The sequence below is a fragment of the Pezoporus occidentalis genome, unplaced genomic scaffold (assembly GCF_034315485.1).
Source record: "Pezoporus occidentalis ecotype Australia unplaced genomic scaffold, CSIRO_AGI_Poc_V1 ctg313, whole genome shotgun sequence".
NCBI lineage: Eukaryota > Metazoa > Chordata > Aves > Psittaciformes > Psittacidae > Pezoporus > Pezoporus occidentalis.
Window position 1 is genome coordinate 479,016 of NW_026915084.1, and position 21,566 is coordinate 500,581.

Genomic DNA, 21,566 nt, shown 5'->3' on the forward strand with positions numbered 1-21,566 from the left:
GCTGCGGTGCCTGGGCAGCGTTCCCACACCAGCACCGGGATCAGTGGCTCCAGGACACGCTGCATAGGGGGAAATGGGGTTTTCAGCCATGGGGGGAAACGGCAGCGTTCCCCAGGGAGCAGGCAGGAGTGCCAGGAAACGTGAGTATCTGGGAAAATCAGACTCGGGAGCCTAAAGCCCTGTTTTGCTCTAATTAAAAGTGCTTGTTTGTTCGTTGCAAGGAGCTGTGTATGAATGAACAAGGAGCACCGTGCCCCTGGGGTACACAAGAGCCGCGAGCAGCACCCGCAAGCAAGTGCAGTGATGGGGGTGCTGCTCAAATCTGGTTTAACCCCCAGGGTCGATGCACAGGAGCGCTGGGTGCTGAGCACCCGGACACCCTCTGGAAAGGCAGCAAACACCCTGGGCTGCAGCCCAAAGGTGATGTGATGTGCTGGTCCTGTGCCCCAACCTGCTGCAGGACCCACCCCCCCCGACCCTCTGCAGCCCCCCAAACCCTCTGCAGCTCTCTCCATCCCTTCTGCAGCCCCTCTGCAGTCCCTCCATCACCTCTGCATCCTCCCAGCATCCCCCCATCTCCTCTGCATCACCCCCAACCCCACTGCAGCCCCCAGGCCCCCCTTCCCACAGCCCCCCTGCATCCCCATCCCTTCTGCAGCCCCTCTGCAGTCCCCCCATCACCTCTGCATCCTCCCAGCATCCCCCCAGCATTCCCCCATGACGCCTGCATCACCCCCAACCCCACTGCAGCCCCCAGGCCCCCCTTCCCACAGCCCCCCTGCATCCCCATCCCTTCTGCAGCCCCTCTGCAGTCCTCCCATCACCTCTGCATCACCCCCAGCCCCACTGCAGCCCCCAGGCCCCCCTTCCCGCACCCCCCCTGCATCCCCATCCCTTCTGCAGCCCCTCTGCAGTCCTCCCATCACCTCTGCATCACCCCCAGCCCCACTGCAGCCCCCAGGCCCCCCCTCCCACAGCCCCCCTGCATCCCCATCCCTTCTGCAGCCCCTTTGCAGTCCTCCCATCACCTCTGCATCACCCCCAGCCCCACTGCAGCCTCCAGGCCCCCCTTCCCACAGCCCCCCTGCATCCCCATCCCTTCCGCAGGCCCCACAGCCCCCGACGGGGGTGGCACGGAAGGGAACCGCGGTGATTTTCCTTTCCTTTCCCTTCCCTCACGTTGTTCGGCTTGGTTTTGTCGTTTAAAACCGGCCCGGTGGTTGTGTGCCTGAGGAATGACGTGTCGGGGGGTCAGTCCAGCCTTTTCATGGGGGAACTCGTGCTGTTCGCTCATAACAGTGTCTCCTGGCGCCGGAATTAAGGATTCGGGTCAGGTAATTCGGTGACACCGATAACACCTTTGCTTTGATGCTTTATCAGTACCTTACCGCACCGTTGTTGGCTTTATCGCACCGACGGAGCCGTTTCTCCCTTGCAGGGAAGGTGAAAGCCATCCGTGCTGTATAACACAGGGGAAATCCAGATGGTTTCATCTCTTTTAGGCTTGTTTTTATGAGGGTATTCGTTTCCATGCGCTGCGAGGTGTTGCTGTAGGGCTGCGATGCTGAATAGTCCCTGTCCTGCAGTAAAGCTTCAAGAAATAAAGGTATAAATAGGGTAAATGGTGTTAACACGGGTGGGGAATGATGTTCTCCTGCCTGCTGGCTTATCGTAAGGAAATGACCGTGTTATTTGTGTGTTTCAATGCTGTATTAGCGCGCTGCTATCGAAGCAGGAGCTTGCAGGCCTCATTCACCCAGTGGCTGGCTGGGGTGTTTCACCCGTTTCATGGTAAATGAAGCTATCAAGAGTATGCCCATCCGAAAGGGTTTCCTTTTGGGATGCATCAGGCTAGGGCCTGTTTCACTTCTCGTAGAGCATCAGGCAGGAATTTAGTGGCATTTAGTCTTTTGAGCGGGGTTTCTGTAGGGCCATTGTCCAGTCCTGAGGCATCTGTTGGTTCCGGGCTGCTTGGAATCAGTGCATGCAGTTTTGTTTGTGATGGAACAGGAGAGGATCCTGATGATTGGATGCCGAAATCATTTGCATTAATGAATTGCCTCTCGTAATTCAAGTACACTGTGCTCTGGGAGGGAGAATAGGGGGGAAGCGAAAGCTGGACTGGAAGAGAAACTCACTTTAATATCTAGAATGTAGGATGAAAACCAGTTTGGTTTCATTGGGGTTTTCTCATGGTGCTCTAAGGGCTTTGGAGGGATGGCCTGATGCTGGCTGTGCAGAACCTGCTTTGAGGGTGTGAGATCCTCAGTCAGCTTGGTATAAGTGTTAATAAATGCCTCTTTCCTTTGCTCCTTTATATCATCTCAGTGATTGTCCATGGCATTTAAATGAAAGGGGAGATGCTGCAGTGTGGTCGTTCTCCTCCTCATTTTTTGATGCATTGTACTGCTAAATTGCAGGTTTGCAGTGCTGGGGAAACCAGAGGTTTCCCACCTTCCCAGGCTGGCTGTGTGCTATATTTAACCTGTTATCAGTCACTGCCTGAAAACAAAGTCCTGTCTTTGTAGTATGTTTTATCTCCTTGTTCCTTGCATCCATGTTGATTATTCCCAAGAAGTACAAACCCTCCTTCCTTAAATGCCAGCAGTCCTGGTCAGCTGGTGCCTCCTTTTGCAGGTGAGTTGTGTGGGTTGTGGCACCATCACCAGCCTGACTTCAGTGATGAACCAGCTCAAGATGGTTGGAGCCTTCCAGAGGCTGTTCTGCAGTAGATGAGCAGAGCAAGGTTTGAAATGCAGTGGTGATGTGGTATGAAGTACACATACAATGGCATGGAAGCATCTGTTGAGTCAGTGGCACAGTTTGGATCATCATATTCTGCAAGAAAATGGAACCCAGTGGTCTGAGCACTGATTTTGAGCCTTCTGGCCTCATCTGCAGGGGATGCTGTTAGGGAGCTGGTGGTTGTCAGCAGTGGTGCTGTTAATCGTCGTATTTCTCTTTGTCAGCTTCAAGAAGGATTTTTGGCTGGGTTGAAGCATTCTGATGGTGAATACTAAGGGAAGCACACCTGCCTTAAGAAACCATGGTTTAGGTTAAACGTAAAAGTTGCTGCTATAACTGTGTGGTTTTTAACTTCTTAATTCAGTTGCCAGAATATCCTCTCTGGGGGAATGGCACAATGGAAGACAGGGAGTTGGCCCTGCAAGTGGGTCCACTGAATGGCATGACATACAATAAGAGTGGTGTAACTGGCCTGTGACAATCGTGTAGTTCCCTCTTTTGATGGGGTTATCATAGAATCCCAGCCTGGTTTGGGTTAGAAGGGACCTTAAAGCTCATCCAGTTCCAACCCCCTGCCATGGGCACAGCACAAACCAGAGATCCAGGCAGCACTTCCTGCTTCCCTGCCTGCCTTTGGGGATTCCTCTTCTCTTTGAGAATATATATTTCTGTATCTGTCAAGGTTCTTACTGCTTGTCCTGGGAACGCTGACTTACACATCCTACTTCTGCTTTTGTTGCGTGTGACAGCCCTTGCTTGGCTTCAGCAGTGTCTTGCTGAGGTTGTGTTAGGTGGCAGCAGGATTCTGGGATGGTTGTGGCTTTGACAGAACAATCTGTAGGAAAAGTGAAGGTATAATCCTTACAGGCTGATGATATTTGCAGTGTGGATGGGAGAAGCCCAAAGCTTGCTGGTGCCAGTACAGAGCCGGTTAGGAAAAGCAGAACCTTGCATAGGTTTTCTGTTTGCTTTTCCCCTTTTACATCTTTAAGTTTTTGGCTATGTTTCAGCTGAAAATAATCTTTTCCCTTCCATCTGTCATTACATATTTTATGTCTTAGCAGGAGTCTCTGTTACTCTGATGGTCAGATCTTGGCAGTTTCCTTTTTGCTCAGAAACAGTGTGTAACTTTGAGTCATGCTTCCAGTGCATGGTGTGTAATGGCAGTCTTGGCCTGGACTGGGTCACTCAGGAAGGAGTTTTCCTTATGAATCTGCTTCTTATGGCATCAGGATTTAGGAACACTTACTGGAAAAAGCATAATTAGGTTTAAAGCTGCTTGTGGGGAGGAGGGGGACTTGGGAGCCAGACTCTGGATGTTTCTGTGGGCAGTTATTAATCACAGTGTCTGCAGTAAGTTTGAGTATGGCAGTGCAGGAACTTCATCTTACCAAGAGGAGGTTGCATCAAGCAAGAGATTTATCTTGCTTGATATTATGCAGCTCTGGGGGAAACAACACAAGAGGGATGTGGAGCTGTTGGAGCAAGTCCAGAGGAGGTCACAAAGATGCTCCAAGGGCTGGAGCACCTCTGTGGAGACAGAGCGAGCTGAGGAGGAGGGAAGGGGCCATGAAATTGCTTGGTGCCTCCATTGTGATCTGTGACCTGTTTCTCGGAAGCTATAACCAGATGTATTTGCTGTGCTAAATTGAGTTAAAGCATGGGATTCAGTTACTGTGCAGAGCAGTGCATTGATTTACGTTCCAGGTTCATTCTGAGTTGCTGTTCTTTGTGAACTTCAGGGATGTTTTCCACTCGATCACAAAGGAGCTCTGTCTCCTGCTTCTCCACATGTGTACAATTCTGATATGTGTCTTGAGGAGCTCTTGTGGGCTGAGTGATGAAAGAAAACAGGGTATGAACCATGCCTTCTGTTTAGAAGCTTTCTTCTATCACTGTTGGGTTTGTTTGACAACTCGCAGGTCCCTCATTCTTCTGAAGGCCCCAGGGTTAATCCTGGGAAAGAAGGTTCTTGCTTTGAGTGAACTGTTTTCCTCATAGAGCAAAATAACTGCATGTTGCACAGAAATATTTTGCCTGGATGGTAATGAGTGAAAATATTTGTCTTCCTTAATAACTCTCTCACTCTTTCTTTTCCTGCAGAGTTCCCAACTTCCACACTTACTCACTTCATTCTTGTTGCGCTTGGCACAATGGTGGCTCTTCACAATTAACTGAGGAAGACCAGACTTAATCCAAGGTGTTTGGAAGATGTGTGCTTACAATCTCCCAATGTACCTCACTGCTTCACTGAATAGCAGGGACAGCAGTCAGTGTGACTTTCTTTTGTATTACTGGTCCTGAAGTGGACTATGTGTTGGATGAAATATCTTGGGTGATGAAACCCAGCATCTTCCCTGGCTTTCCTCCCTCTTATGCACAAGTCCTTACCTTGGTTTCTTGCATCTTGTCTGTCATGGTTGAAGTCCTGAGACCAGGATGTTGTCTTAAACCCACTTCTCTTCCAGCGACTTGTTCTGTTGACATCTTCCATGTAAACCCCAGTTAGTCCCTCTAGCATGTTAAGAATGATCTATGATGGGTTTCACACTTCCTTCCATGCTGTTTTGAGGCTGCTTAAATGTGTAGATGTATAAAATGTTATTTAAAAATAACCCTAAATGAGGAAGGATGCTCTTTTGCAACTGATTATGTTCCTGTTAAGGATCTTGAGGAACACCTACTCTTGGTTTGGGGAATATGTGTAAGAGTAACAGCAGTCTTAACATTGCATTAACTGTCATATACAGGCAGACTGAAGAGACCTGTCGTGCTCTGGTGTTAGTTTAGATCAGAGGGAGGAATAAAAGCATCATAATCACAAAACCTATAGGGCTTTCCGGCTTTGTTCTCAGTTATTTAGGTGGAAAAAAGACTAAATGTGATAATTCTGTGCTTTACACTGCAACTGCCAGGCATGTGCGTTGGGAACGGCAGTGCTTAAATTATGCATCAGTGTAATAGTGGCTTTTTTGTTCCAAGTCCTCTGAAGCGTGAATCTGGTGTGAAAACTCACCTTATAAAATCTATATGCATTTAATGTTCTGTTTCTTAGCCCAAATACAATGTTAGGAAACTCAGTTCAGTTTGAACTGGAATTCAAGCTGTGTCTTTTTCTGCATAATCACCAGTGAGTGAGTGGCAAACCCAGTAGAACGAAACCATGCTCACTTGCTTCATTATTTCTAAATTATGGGCTGGTTTTTGTTAAGCAGCCTCAAAATGCTGTTTCCAGGCTGAATGGTGGCACTCAGGACTCTTCATCACACAGTTTGCAGATGAAATGCGTGCAGAGTAAGATAATGGTGGAAGTAAATAGCAGTAGGGGTTCTGTAGGAGTAATAGAAATAGGAAGTAGATCTTTTTTGTTGGTGAAGCCACACTGTATAGGAAATCCCAAGGAGTTTATCTCCTGTATGAAAATGTCCAAGTTAAAACCAGTTTTAACCCAGCCCTGTGATTTGTTTGGATATTCCCAGCTAAATGAGCTGGGTGGAGACAACGTGCAAGGCCTGAGGTCCTGAGCCACCTCCCAGTCCAGACTGACTCGAACCTGTGAGTTGTGTACTGGTTAATGCATTATAAGAAGATAGTTACATGAGCAGAGCATTCACAGGGACTTCCTTCAGGGCTGTGAAGACTTTTGGATCAGGGGATAAATGCGTCATCTACCCCAAGGTGCTGTTTGCTGTGTATTTGCCTCTGGGCATGGGCTCTTGTTTTACTTGACCTAGGAAGGAGCACAAACATTTGCAATGAAGCCATGTCCCTCCAGCCCAGCCTTCAAGAGAAAAGGAATTTTGTTGTGTTTTCCTGCCAAAGCAACAAGTAAAGGTTTGAGTGGCACAAACTGTGCTGCTCACTGCAGATTTTATTGTGAAAATCTTAACTCTTTATGCTTCTAAATATCCATGTGCTGGGGATTTGGATAGGGCAGGTACGTAACTCATCTCCTCACGCTTCTTAAACCATTTTCTTTATGGTTTATGTATGTTCTTTATGGAATTTAAGAAGGAAACGTGTTCCTTATGGAACATCTGACGCTATCCAGTGAGGAGGAATCTGGTATGATGATGACTGAAGAATGTCCACAATTACATATATGTATTTTTTGTTTCTATCAGTTTTATCAAGGACAAGGCCAAGGGGAATGGCTTTAACCTGCCAGGGGGGAGACTGAGCTGAGCTCTGAGGCAGAAGCTCTTCCCTGTGAGGGTGCTGAGGCGCTGGCACAGGGTGCCCAGAGGAGCTGTGGCTGCCCCATCCCTGGCAGTGCTCAAGGCCAGGTTGGACACAGGGGCTTGGAGCAAGCTGCTCCAGTGGAAGGGGTCCCTGCCCATGGCAGGGGTTGGAGCTGGAGGAGCTTTAAGGTCCCTTCCAACACAAAGGATTCTGTGATACGAATCTTTGCTCTTCAGTCCTACCTGAAAAGACCTCTGGTTTCGCCATGGTCTCTTTATGATCTAATAAAGAAGCCTTTGAATGTGTTCTGTTTTTCACAGGAGGAAATTAAAATGTTCCCTGGCAGTTTCTGTGAGGAAGTGAAATGATGAAATAGTGAAGTCTCCTCCCCACGCTCCACAGAAACTGGGGAGATGCAGTTGAGCAATGAGGAGAGTGCAGAGCTAAAACGAACGGAAAGGTTTCCCCCTCCTCACAGTTTAATGTGAAGGATTTGTAGGTATGTTTAACTTTGAAACTTTGCAGAAGAAGAAATCTTTGGCAGTAAAGTGTTCCCAACGTAACTGAGAGGCTACAGGTGCTGCTTGAGGAATTATGCATCATCTTAGCCTGGGAGGACCTGATCAGATACATGAGGAAAAAGTAAGACAGGGGAAAAAGTTCCTTTTCTTCCTGTGTTATTGATAAATAAGGTGGATTTTTAGAGTAAAATCTTGCAGATGACTAAAAAACTGATTCCCCTATGAAACAGAGAGAAAGGCTTTGACATCACAGGGACACTTACATAGGATGCTGGTGGTATAAAGACACCTCAGCTTTTCTTTCTCTGGCTTTATGGGTGGTCGTGTTTAGAAACTTGGCTTTATAAATTCTGATTTAGAAGTTCTGCTTATTTTGCTCTTTTTATTCACAACTTTTAAGGGGAACATTTGTGTGCTTGGTGGGGGGAGAGCTATCTCTTACAGACCTGGATGGCTGAGATGAATAACCTGAAAGCAGTGAAGTTTCTCCCAGGGAAACACCAGGGTGGATCATTTTAGATCATCCCATCTGCTGAACCTTTGGTCCTGTAAGACAAATCAACATTTTTTTTTTCTCTTATTGATGCTTAAAAGCCTTTATTTATCTCATTTACAGGTGGGACATAATGGTGTAGGTCTCAGTTCAGTGTGAATAAACTCCTCTGTTTGTTCCAGGACTACTTCTGTGTTTTAAACACTTTTACTACATTGGTACAGTCATTAGCAATATGATTCTTGAGATGGATGCAGTTAATTCAACCCACCTCACACAGATGGAGCTGTACCTCTGCATGATGCTTTTGGAGAAGTTTAAGATGTTTCTTCTCTGCAAGAAATAAATGGCATCAGTATCACTCCACCCACTGTAGTGGGGTTATGATTTGTTCTGTCGGACTTGGATGCTATGAGTAGTTACAGTGACTCAAGCACTTCACAGGTTTATATATAGAGTGAATGAAGTGAAAGAATGGGGCAGGGAAACAGAGCTACTGTTTTCTCATGCATTTTAAGGGCTGAGTAAGCAGATGTTGGGTTTTTATAGTCATGTGCAGTTGATGACATTTGTCCTCTGCCATATAAACAGCTGTAATGCCATAAAGAATAATTTACTTTTGCTGAAGGATTAGACAGGAGCAATGAAATCCAGAGCAGGGAATGTACTAAAACCCTAGGGTTTTACAAAGGAATTCCTTTCCTTGAGGGGAGAGGATAGAAAATACGAATCTAATACTTTACATTTTTAACCCCTAACATGGGAAACCTTCTTTGGTAGGTTTGAACCTTCCTCTTGTGTAGGGTACAAGGTCACGAGTCTTTATAACAGGTTGGTCAATCAGACTTAACTGGCTACGTTTTAATCTGCTAAGCCTATTAGAGAGACAACACTTGTATCGCTGTAGTTAAGTTTGCCCCAACTTTCAGTGCAGCCTCTTTCAGTCGTTAATGATGGATATTCCAGCAGTTTAGGCTTGAATTCAGCAGAGAAGTTGTGTTGTCCCAGATTTCAGTTCTTTAAAGGCTCTGTGAAAAACCCCAAACCCTCCCATTGAAGAGAATTTAATGAAAGTTTTAGCAATCTCTCACTGTTGCAGGCCTACCTCCTGTTCCCAAGGCAAAGTAGTTTGGCCATGGTAAGGTTCTTTTCTCTTGGGAGAAGGCTCTATGTGTTTGAATGAATTCCCTGGATATGAGGTTAGCTTTACATCAGGGTTTGTATGTGACACCAGAATGTCGTTATGGACGTGAAGTTTCTCATGGCACCTTTAGCAAAAGGCTCCAAACTGAATAGCAAAATTTAGCAGGAAGGCTTTTGTGCTGGGATGTAAAAATGCAAGCAACACCGAAACACTCACTTTTGGATGCATGAATGAATATTAAACAGTAGTGCTTCCATTAATAGGTAAAAAAATTACTATTTCAAGGCAACTGAGGGAGTGTTCACAAAGAGCTCTTTAAAACAGTGCTGTTCTTGAGTGCATTTATAGCCAGTTTGTTTTACCTTTGGCCTTTTCACATAGCTTTGTTTGTGATGGAATTGTTTCTTGAAGTGCTATAACAGAAGTGATGTAGCTCACGTGCATGGTGGAGATGGGTTATAAATCTGGGTATCTTGGGATACATTTAGAGATACCTCTCTCTGTTAGCAGCACAGGGAGCAGGGTGATGACCATCCTGTTAATAGAACTGTTAAATACAAATGGTTCTGCATCTGTCAGAGGAGGTTGGGGCAGGCAGAAGAAACAGAGGCTTTCTATCAAGAAGAATAGATGTCAGAGTTGTGTAAGGAAAAGATTGTATTGCTGAGAGCAAGAAGAGGTGCTGAGCACCACTTATGGGGCAGTATATGGGGAAAAAAAGACAATATTAGATAAATCAGATTCAGATCTGGAAAGCTGGAAGAGCTGGTTTGGATATGAGCAAAAAGAACAGGGAAACTTCCTAAGGGTGCTTTGTGTTCCAAAACTTACCACAGTTTAATATGTTGCTGAATTCAGTTTGGGTTCGTGTAGCTTTGCTTTCCTTATCTTCACCATTCTTTAAGCTTTTCTTCTGACTTCCATACTTATATATGTATTTTCTGCCTCCTAAACGTTTATTCTCTTCTGTGGACTTCTTTCCTTTGAGTTTTTGTGTGTTTTGAAATGGGTAATGCTCATTAATCTTGATGTTTAAATGCTTCCATTTCCTTTCATTGCATCGGCCCTTTCATTTTCTCTCCTTTTATTTACATTGTGAATATCATGGAGTAAGGAGGGGAAGATACTTCCAAGTAGTTCTGAGCAGGGTATTATGTGGAGTTCTGGGTCAGTGGATCTCGCCTGCTGAATAGTGAGATTGGATGGATAGATCAAAACATTCCCAAGCATGGAATCACTGGTTGCAGCAGGGGCTGCGGAAAGGCACGTGGAGGATGCGGTGAGGAAGAGATGATGTGAAACACCTCGCATGGGTTTCTCTTGCCCTTTGATTTTTGTAAGAAGTACTTTCCTTTGGGGTTTATTTTGGGCTGGTTTGGGTATTTCCAGCTGTCCATCAGGCTTTCTGCTCTTAATAGAACTTTGTATTGGTGTAGCTGAGAGACTGGAGGGAATACTGCTGCTCCATCCGTAGTGAGTTAAAAATACCTCAGTGTATATTCTGGGTTCTGTCCCTGGCTTGGCATTAAGTGGGTATGCTGCAAGACAACAACTTTTCTTCTGATGGAGTGAGTGTGATGAGGCCTGGGCTGGAATCGTGCACTGGAGCTACTTGAAGCCTCTACCCACACATCACTGTATTTTCATTTGCTTCATTATGTGCCAAATGCTGCCTTTAGCTGGGGAGCTCATTTTGAGAAAGGCAAGCAGGTAAAATCAAATCTCCAAAGCGCATTTGGAGTTTGCTTTCTTCTATTCCACTCACAGATTCCAGCTGTGTGCATCCCTAAGCTGGGTGTGCTGTAGCTGCTTTCCAGCTTGATTGTCAGCATTTCAGAAGCTTAGGTTGCTGTCTGAAACAGAGTTAGTGGTAAGTTTAAAGGTGATCTTCACCCATGTATGAAGGCAGAGCTTACTTAGGGGGAAAAAAGATACTATCTGCTACATAGTGATGGACAGAGAAGATCTGCAGCAACCAGAGGCGGAACTGGTAGTCTCGTCCCTCTGAATAAGCCTGTTCCAGTCCCAAGAGCCATGTTTCCGGTTGCTGATCCTATAAACCATCTGCAGCTTTCTAAGGATTGCTTTGAAATGATCCTGTGCTTCAGGACGAGGGGATGTGGGTAGGATGAACCTGTGGTTTTCTCAATGGAAACTTGTCCTGGCAAAATGAGTTGGTGTTGCTCTACATTTCAAGCCCATGAACCGATGTTGAGGCAGATAGAGTGGCATTAGGAACGGCATAGTGGCCTTCAGCTGCTCCACACGTCTCCCTCAGCTTGGTGGCAGTGCTGTTAATACCTTGTGCTGTGCAGGCAATGCTGATTTCTATGGTCATCTTGAAGAATGAGGTTTATTTGTCATGAAGGCACCAGGGCGCCCCTGACCCGCTGTGTTACTGAGCTAAAGCTGTGTCTAACAATGTTAGAGATGATCAGGACTTGAAAGCCACACTGCTCGTGCTCTAAGTACAGGTATGTCACAAATGCATCGGTAGAAAAAGTCCAACAGTTAAAGAGGTAATGGCTGTTGGGGGTTCTGAGTGACTGATGGCTTTATTGTAGTTAAGTAGGTGTCTGTCACATGGGAAAAGGGGCTGAAGCTACAGATAAAAGTATGGAGTCCTTGGATCTATACTTTAAACTATTTCTAACTGACTTTGACAGGTAATCAATTCTGAAGACAAGCATTTACACTGTGGAGACTGAAGAGTTAGTTACCAATGGCTTTGCTTTTGTTTTGTCTGCAGGAGCTTCAGTTTTAGAGCTGTGTGGAGGCTGTTACCACCTACATTAAAGTATTCAAACCAGACACTAGGTAAGTCCTGTACTTTTTGATCTCTTGTAGCTACTCATTGAAATGCAGAGTAAGACTGAGGAGACAAAGTGCAGGGTTTCTTGTAGGAATCTCTAATACCTCACGAAGCCATGCTTAAAACACCTCATTCTTCTTGATAATCCAGTCTTGAATGTGCCTCTCTCCTCTGCCCTTTGAAAATGTTGGTTTTTCACCCTCCTAAAACAGCAGTTTATGAGACTGACTGAATGAATCCGGGACAGATGGACAGGATGCAGAGGCCATTGGTGCTATTCCATTGTTGTGATAAATCCATATTTCCTAAAGTGCTTTCTGGCTTGGTGTTTTCATTGAGACTTTCCCTAGTGAATACTGGGGAGATGTGGTAGGATTCTTTTGGGAAATCAGTCTTTCTAAGGTTCATTTTACCACTGATGTATTTTAAAGGTTAATGCTAGCTTCCATAGATAACCTGTAGGGTTTCACCTGAGTCTTTTCATCAAGGTGGTACCCATAATACTGACCTGGTCATGCTGAAACAGTTGCTTTTTCTGGCAAAGCTGACTAAGGGAGGATATTCTGGTACGCAGAGGGTTAAAAACTGTGCTGTTTAATCCAGGGGATTACCTTTCTTCAGAGAGAAACCTCTTCAGGGCATCCTGCTTGGGGAGAATGTGCAGCAGATGGCTTGTTGCTGCTGAATGCAACACTTTGTAAAGGCACAGGGTGATTTTCAGTGCTGTGAATTAGAACCACTTGTAAAAGCAGGAGGATAGATAATACCCTGGTTTGTGAGGTCCTCTGAACCTAAATGACTTGCACCTTTATTGTCTGGTTCACATTTGGAAAGGCAAAGGTTTGCGTTCCATACTCCTCCCTTAAATCACAAGCTTCCCAGATGAATTCCTGTTACCACCTTGTCCTCTCCTCTCCTAAGGCCGGGGTGTCCATTTCATACCAGTCTTGAAAGATAAATGCAAGCACCCCTTGCACTGAGCTCCAGATACCCTGAGCTGTTCATACCAAAGTGATTAAAGATTGCAGTGGTGCCTTTGTTGTTGACAGGCAGCCTGCAGATAATAGACACTGCCTGGCTCAAGTTGAATTCATTTCTATTAAACAAATTGACCCTCATTTAACAGTGGAGTTTGATTATTAAGCAGAACGTGGTGTATACCTGTGATCCGCAGCATCTGTGCGCATTGGATTCATGTTCATAGAATCATAGAGTGGTTTTGAAAGCTCATCCAGCTCCAACCCCTGCCATGGGCAGGGACCCCTTCCACTAGAGCAGCTTGCTCCAAGCCCCATCCAACCTGGCCTTGAACGCTGCCGGGGATGGAGAATTTACCATTTCTTTGGCCAAACTGTGCCATTGCCTCAGCACCCTCACGGTAAAGAACTTCTTCCTTATATCTAACCTTATATCTGGTCTTGAGCACTGCCAGGGATGGAGCTGCAGACTTTTAAACAGCACAGACATTCAAAATGCTCTCGATGCTCCAGTTTGAAGCAATACCTTCTTTGGAAGGAGTTAAGTTAACATGTAGAATCCCAACCAGGATGCTCTTCCCCCTCCCAACTTCAGATTAATCCCACCAGTCCCTGGCAAAGAGCAGTGCCGATAGACACACTCTGGATGCTGGTGGAATGGAGCTGCAAGGGAATTCCCCAGGAGGGCTGGAAGGCAGCAGTGTGGTGGGAGAGCAGGAGAGGCAGGGCAGCAGTCGGGGCAGGCCGCTGGGATTAGCCAGATTACCAGAGGGACGTCAGGATCGTCAGCCTTTGACCTCCCTTGGGCTGGAGGGGGCTGGGAGCCCATGCATGGGAACAGGAGGCTTGTTCCCGGTGTATTCCCAGATGTGGGATTTCTTTCCTGAAATATATTTTTGCCTTTCACTGGCTTGGATGGTGCCCAAATAAATGAGTTGGTTGTGGTGTGTCTTGCAGCCCTCAGTAATTTCCCTCTTGTACAGAAAGATGCTGGGAGCTGAACAGGATCCTTGACAAGATTTTCTCTCCCTACCCACACATTCACTTTCCAGAATTGGGGTCTATTGTGAATTCTTGGCCAAAACATTAGAGTTTAGACCTATTTATAGCTTCCTTTTTAGGTAGCTTTTAATTCAGTTTACCAGGGCTGCCAGAGACTTCTGGAAGGAAATTAGATGAGAGTTTGCAGACCCAGTGTTGAACTAATGTCAAGTTGAAGAGACCAGACGTGGAGGAGTAATTAACAGCAGGCTACAGGATGAAAAGGAAGTTGTAATGTCTCTATCCACATCCTTGCCATGTGGTGACACTTGCACAGCCACGATGGTACCATGAGTTGGAGGATGCAGGACTGTGGCTTTGTGAAGCATATCTGCACTGTGAGGTCACTCCAGGAGCCCTGCAGAACACGATGGGGTATCCAGGAGTATTCCTTTTGGGTAGCTTTTAGAAGTTGACATTCTTAACTTTGTTATATAAAGGGTTAAATTGGAAAAGTCCAGGGCTTTAAATATCTTTTTCAAAGGCTACATAATCTGGTGTAGGCTAACTGTAATGACATAATCCCAAAATAGCCGGTAGCCTCCTCTTCGATGCTCATCCTTGCAGCAGTTCTGCAGCTAAGGAACAGCAAGTGCTAATCCCCTCAGGATGTTAGAGGACATAACCATGCCTGCCCATGGCATGGCATGGGGGAGGCCTCTGGGGTCCTTTACAGTTGAATTTGGAGCAGGAGGTTAATCCATGCTCAGGAAGTGTGAGTTGAACGAGGATACATGTTAAACTTCAAGTTATGAGGCAGGAGGTCTCTCGAAGTGGGCAGGCATCCCTCTTTTGTAGTGGGATGCATAGGCCCAGTCAAACTAGCCCTGACTAAAAGTTTCTGCTTGACCTGGTGGCAGGGAGGTTTGGTTTGATTTTTCTTTTAATGCAAGAGAATTACCTGCAACTGAAAATGCAAACAAAATCACCCCATAGCAAACATGGTGCAAAAAGGCAGCCTCATCGTAATAGCATCCTCTCTGTTGTTGTTTCTACATGTATTATCACAAATAAATTATCTTGATAGCAAGACTAAGAAAGAAGGTGAAGTAGCTTTAGGGATGTGTTACGCAGTACCCATCTATAGCTATACTCAGCTGTGGATTTGGGGCTCTTGGAAAGAAGAGTTGAGTGCGTGCATCAGTGATTGCAGGGTACCTGGTGTTGGGCTGAAAATGTAATAGTTGTTTTCACTGATAATTCACTGAGTAACTTTTCAACTTCCACGTAACGTTAGGAACCTTTTCCAAGCACATTTAAACCTTATAAAAGACGAATTTTCACACCCAAACTCTGTTTTTAAGGCTGATTTGATTCCTGAGGGCGGTGGTGTTCTTTGTTTAAGCATTTCTTAATCTTTGCTCTTTGGCAGGGACCAATTCTCTCTTCAGGGTAGCTCGAGATGGCAGACCAGCGGCAACGCTCGCTCTCTACCTCTGGAGAATCACTATACCACGTGCTGGGCTTGGACAAGAATGCCACTTCAGATGATATCAAGAAGTCATACAGGTAAAGCTGTGAGTTCTATAGCACAAATAGCTTTAAGTGTTCAGCTGATGGCCTGTTCATGTCTAGGCTGGAGTTGGTTTATTTACACCTTTTGCAAGAAAACCATGGAAGAAACCCAGGTGAAAACATGGTTTCCTCTTGCAGAAATCAGAGTGAAACATGCCTAGGATTTGTAGAAGTGGTTAATGTTAAATTGTCACATCTTATCTCTAATAAGTGAAGTTCTCAGGCAGGCAGTATCATTCTGAAAGGTCTGTAGATGAAGTTGAACAGAGTTTTAAGACAGTGTGATCAGAGTTTAAGTCTTCATGTTATGTGCCTAGCTTACAGGGACTAAAGATGTGCAGTGCTGCCCTTTAGTCCATTACTTCCAACTCTGGCACAGTGAGGTATAGATTAAAGATGTGAATAAGGATGAAAACTATCAGCAATGGGTATCAGCAGTGGCTTTTCTTCTAAAAATCCATTCAAATTTTCTTATTCTGTGGGGAGGTACTACTTTAAAAGAGGATTTTTTCTTTATTTCTTTTCTTAGACACATGAAGTGGCTTTATCTTGACCAAACAAAACCAAACCAAAGTCCTGCAACATCTCCCTTTCCACATTCTCCCAAAACCTGCTTAGATGCAATTGCTTCCCCACCTTAGGCATGAGCTGTGGTCTTGTGGGCTGTTTGACAAGTGGCAATGTAGTTAACATTACACTAGGGGTCAGCAGTAATCTGTACATGAGGGTGTTCCTTTTCAGAGTGGTTTTCTTTTAGTCTTTAACATTCACCAAAACTTTTTCCCTTTCAAAGTTTCGTTTTAATCCTTATGGCAGCCACATGGTGAAGTCTGTGAAGAAACTGGGTCTTCAGAAACGGGCTCTGTCTTCCTAAACTGGAAGTTTGAATCAGTAATGGTCAAGCCTTAGCAACAGGAGAATTATTTTACCTTCCTGAGGGCAAAACTGCAAGTTTTCCCTTTAGGGGAGCAACCCAACTGCATCCTATGGTGAAACAAAGCTGGTTCATACCCATCTGAGCCTTCATCCAGTCTTGTTTCCTCCACTGCTTCATGACAAAAGGACTGACCACCCCTTGTTTTCACTCCACTCGAACATCCCTTGCTGGGCTGTGGGGTTTGTGTTCATGTCTTGATAGTAGCAAAGCCCTGTCCAGATTTATCTAACTTCCCTCTGCTGATAAAACCTGTGAGTGTTGGAAGTCCTCACTGAGGCTATGCCAGGGCATTATTTACCCTGAGCAGCATCATTTACAGGCTGAGTGTTTCAAGTGTGCACTCAGCTTATTGTTGGGTGCTGTGATACCTTTCACACACATCCACATGTGTGCTTGCACACAGCCTTACTTCATGTTTGTCTGAACATCTCCCCACTGCAAAGCTGTGTAAAGCTCTGCAGGTTCTGCTGTGCTCCTCAGATATGGGACTTCAAGGGGGGGGTTCTTTTTTTTGTGGAGAACTGTTAGCATACAATTCAATGTCGTTTTCTACTTGGGAGCACACTTTTCTGTTGGTAAGGGGGTGTTTGCTCAGTTATATCTCCTAATTTCTATAAGTAGTCTGAGCCATTTCAGAACGAGCAAATTTGTCAGTGTTGAATCTGATTCTTTTGTGCTAAATTTGGACACCTCTGGGGACTGTAAAGGGCTGTCAGTTGTAAGGGATCTGTCATGGTTAGGGGAGGGACCTTGTGATTTCCTGATAGCTTTAAACTCTGGAGCCGTTTCTATTCTAGCAAGCCTTGAACTGCAAAGTACTTTGTTCCTGCACAGGAATTGGTAAATTAACCACAAGCAATTGTCTTCTATTTTTGTGTCCAGGCACTGCAGATCACCTGTGGCAGCTTGCTTTTATTTAGCCTTTTGTCCTATATCTTAGACTTATGCTCTCTTTTTGCTGTTGGCTTGCTCTTTGCTTTAGCAAGAGCAAAACTTACTGGTGGAAATTGCTGGAGCTGAGGGGTGAACCCCCCCCCAAAAGGACTCCTTTTCTTCAATGTCTCTTTATTCCATTGGATTTCTGAGGGCTGAATCCAACAGTCTGAAGTCAGTCCTGTGAACTAAGCTGGACACTGCTGCAGCCTTTTGTTGTTATCTAAGGAAGAATCCTCACAGATGAAGAAAACCAACTGGCACTTGAAAGTCTGCCTTGAGTGACAGGCTGTGGAATGAAATAAATAAATATCAGGCCCCAGGACCCCAAATCCCAGTTTTTCATCTATAAAAAGAAATCTCTTTCTATTTTCTGCAGGAAACTGGCATTGAAATATCATCCTGATAAAAACCCTGATAACCCCGAGGCAGCAGAGAAGTTTAAAGAGATCAATAACGCACACGCCATCCTGACGGATGCCACCAAGCGGAACATCTATGATAAGTATGGGTCTCTGGGTCTCTATGTAGCAGAGCAGTTTGGTGAAGAAAATGTGAACACATACTTCGTGCTGTCCAGCTGGTGGGCAAAGGTAAGTGAGAGTGCAAAGGAAGTCGTTCTGGGTTGGCATTTAAAACTCTCATGCAGGAGGGTCTGTCAGAAGGGTGCTTACAGGCTTACTCAGGGGGTTCTGTGAACATATACCACTTCAGCTCCTCTCTGATTTGAGAGGCTGCAGGTTATTTGCTCACTTCCCCATCCCTCAGCAGCAGGAGTAGCACCAATATACCAAAACTATGCTTTAAGCTCAAGTTTCCTCATAAATGCACACAAAAATCTGTTTGAAAGCATTGTGTGCCTGGAGTAGATGTTACAGTTGTTGTAGAGATGCCTTCTAGGAGTCTTCTGCCAGTACTTGGCATTTCATTTGCTGGCTTCATTTCCTACCTCTTGCCAGCATTGTCTCCAGTTCGAGTCTGCTGCAGTAAGTTGCATCATCGTGCTGGTTTGCTATCTTTAAAGTGTTTTTTCGGTAGCATCTCACCTCCGTGTCCCACATTGAGTTACAGGGAGCTCTGCAGCTTTGCCTGCAGCCTTGGGCAGGTTGAAGACCCTGTGGAGGTACATCATGGCTTGTGCGTCAACTACCGAGTGTAAATCTTGCCCAGGGTCACTTATGCAAGCTACAATCTGTCCTAAGCTGTTGTACCTCTGGATTTTAATACAGATACACTTCTTAGCCCTGTATCTTCTTCCAGATGTAGCAGAATAGGCCATTTAAACCTAACTTATAGGAATTCAAGTAAGCCAGATGAGCAGTGTTCACCTTGGTGTAAAATATTGAGAGCTGTGGCCAGTTTTGCACTTACGTTTGTATATATATATATTGTTGATGGAGTATAAAACTCTGGCTACTAAGTTCTGTCTCTACATGACCGAATTTGGTCTCTGGTTTCCATGTGAGTCTCACAAACTTGGTGGTTGCGATGTTCTAGGCACAGGTTATGGATGTTTCTCTGTCTCCTGTCCTCTGCAGGCCTTGTTCGTGTTCTGCGGCCTCATCACAGGCTGCTATTGCTGTTGCTGTCTGTGCTGCTGCTGTAATTGTTGCTGCGGGAAGTGTAAACCTAAACCTCCTGAAGGTGAAGAGCAGGAATACTACGTCTCTCCAGAGGACTTGGAGGCACAGTTGCAGTCAGATGAAAGGGGTAGGTGAAACCGCTGCGAGACGTCAAACGGCCATTGGTGCTTATTGCACTGCTTGAGGAGCAGTGGTTGCTCAGTAGAGATCAGCACAGGCCTTGGATTGCAGGTGATTGTAGATGTAGGTTTTCTCCCCCTCTGCTCAGCTCTGGCGTGACTCCCTTCCCTAACAGAGGGGAGACTGAGCTGAGCTCTGAGGCAGAAGCTCTTCCCTGTGAGGGTGCTGAGGCGCTGGCACAGGGTGCCCAGAGAAGCTGTGGCTGCCCCATCCCTGGCAGTGTTCAAGGTCAGGTTGGACACAGGGGCTTGGAGCAAGCTGCTCCAGTGGAAGGGGTCCCTGCCCGTGGCAGGGGTTGGAGCTGGAGGAGCTTTGAGGTCCCTTCCAACCCAAACCATTTTATGATGATCAGGGAGTACTCGTGGCGCAAGAGTTACGTGCATAACCCTAACACCAGAGACAGAGGTGCTGAAAACTCAAAGGTCTTCATTGACGTGGTGGGGTCAGCTCCAGAGCAGGAGGTGACCATCATTCCGCCACCTTCTCATGTTGCAAGAGTCACATCCCAGCCAGACTGGTGTGACTGTAAAAAGGGGCTTTTACCCCAAAGGATGAGGGTGGTGTCAAGGCAGCATTAACTGCGTCAGGAGTGAAGGAAGTGAGACTGCTACCCTGGTAATAGAGCTAATGTAGCTTATGAAGAGATAATGCTATTTCTGTCAAATTAAACTGATCATTAAAGCAATCGTGGGGTCTTGTGTATGCTCTGGTCATGTTTCTAAGGGGCATAGCTGAATGGTGGGTGAAAATCAGCTGCTCTTACATGAACAGGGACGTATAATAAGTTGTTTCCCATGTAGACTCGAGTTGAATGGTATCCAAATTACCATCATGGTCCTAAAGGAGTGTAAAATTGTGTTATCAGTGTGTTGCAGGGAGATGTATCTTTCACTTACCGAAGCATAGTGATGCTGTTTTCATCCCCTTGGTGTGCTTAAACCTTTTGCCTTCACTTTGCAGAGGCCTCAGACGCACCTATTGTGATACAGCCAGCATCAGCCACAGAGACAACCCAGCTCACAGCTGACTCTCACCCCAGCTACCACACCGATGGATTTAATTAAGTTAAGGAAACCCTGTAATTAGAATGGATTAAAAAAAAAGAAAATATATATATATATATACATGGCCAACTCAACACTAGAATCATGAACATTAGAAGTAGAGAATGGGGAGGGGGAATAATTCTGCCACAGTAAGAAGGCAGCTTTCCAACCTGCCGACAAGATTTTGTAATCCCTTCAGCCTTTTGTCACCTTTCAGTGTCGTATCTGGATGACACGTGGAGTGCTGTAGCATGCAGTATTTAAAGCAGTTTAGCTACGGTCTTACTGGTTTCCTTTCTTTCTTTCTTTTTTCCTTTTTCCCCAGTTTTTTTTTTTTATAGCATGTATGGAGTTACGTTAAATGTCTGTGGTGTAATGTATTGAGTTGTCACGATATAAGTGTGATGGAGACATTCTGCATTTTAAGCAGTGGTACTGGCCTGAAAGTGAGATTTAAGCAGAAGCCACCGCTCTTCTGTACAGCTGCGCTGTCGAAGACCTCTCAAAGCTCATGGTTTTCATTTGAGTGCAACAAGCCAATTCTTTTATTCCTCCTTCCATTCCTGCGTTGTTCCCTAAGCACGTTTACAAAGCCAAGCACCAAAACTTGCCAGTCCTGCAGAGCTGGAGCTCACTCTAGTGCTGGTTCTCAGCTTAAATAAACCTACCTTGAAACATGAAAAGGGGAGAGTTTCCAGTCTGTGGCCCATACACTGATGAGCAGCTCTATACGTGCGAGGCGGCCTCCAGTGACAGTGTACCCCCAAACTCCAGTTTGCCACAACCCCAACTGGGATCGGGCTCCTGGAGTGGCGGCGGTGGGACTTGCACCTCAAGCACAAGTCAGTTCTGCTTTGAGTTCAGTCTTGTGTTGGAATGCTGAAGACCAAATAGTGCAGCTTCTTCTGGAGTGCATGAGAATCTTAAAGCCAACTGGTGAACTGGTTTGCACTGAGTGAGATGCAGACAGTAGGTAACAGCTTAAATGTTTTAAAACATGGGGGGGGTTTAGTGATTTGTCCTAAGAATTGGAGATTTTAAGCCAAATGGGACGTTATGTGTCATTTTAAAGCTTTTAGAACAACACCAGCCCTTTAATTTTCTCATGAGCACCTTGGTGGATCACTGAAATGGGTTTTTAAGCGCAAAACCACTTTGTGTTTGTATTGTATGATTTGCACATTGTCTCGTGTCTCCATTTGTTTACACAGTGTTCTTCTGTTCCTCAGAACAGCTATGGGGAAACCATTGAAAGGTTCCCTGTACCAGATGATGCTTGAATACTGCTCTAGAAACTGTGGGGTGTTGCGATTGAACCGCTAAGAGGGCGTTTGAGGCAGCTCCTGAACGGCTGGTCTGTTTCTGTTGTTCATAATCCTGCTTTGGATGAGGCAGAGTTGGGGTCTGGAGCAGCTCCCAGAGAGCCTCCACTTGGCACGTGGAGTGGTTGATCCCAG

General features: G+C 45.6%; 1 protein-coding gene across 1 annotated transcript; it reads left to right on the forward strand.

Annotated features, from left to right (window-relative positions):
• The first annotated feature begins 1,313 nt into the window (after positions 1 to 1,313).
• Positions 1,314 to 20,792, forward strand: DNAJC5 (DnaJ heat shock protein family (Hsp40) member C5). The gene is made up of 6 exons (XM_062628352.1): positions 1,314 to 1,334; positions 11,835 to 11,902; positions 15,288 to 15,424; positions 17,680 to 17,893; positions 18,839 to 19,010; positions 20,024 to 20,792. Exons 3-6 carry the CDS (start codon positions 15,318 to 15,320, stop codon positions 20,125 to 20,127), a joined length of 597 nt encoding a protein of 198 aa, XP_062484336.1. The 5' UTR covers positions 1,314 to 1,334; positions 11,835 to 11,902; positions 15,288 to 15,317; the 3' UTR covers positions 20,128 to 20,792.
• The last annotated feature ends 774 nt before the right edge of the window (positions 20,793 to 21,566 follow it).

Bases quoted from the DNA above. Each gene is read 5' to 3' on its own strand.
- DNAJC5 (XM_062628352.1), top strand. From the start codon at position 15,318: ATGGCAGACCAGCGGCAACGCTCGCTCTCTACCTCTGGAGAATCACTA. The intron at 15,425-17,679 runs GTAAAGCTGTGA...TATTTTCTGCAG, and splicing joins GATATCAAGAAGTCATACAG to GAAACTGGCATTGAAATATC. The intron at 17,894-18,838 runs GTAAGTGAGAGT...TGTCCTCTGCAG, and splicing joins TGTCCAGCTGGTGGGCAAAG to GCCTTGTTCGTGTTCTGCGG.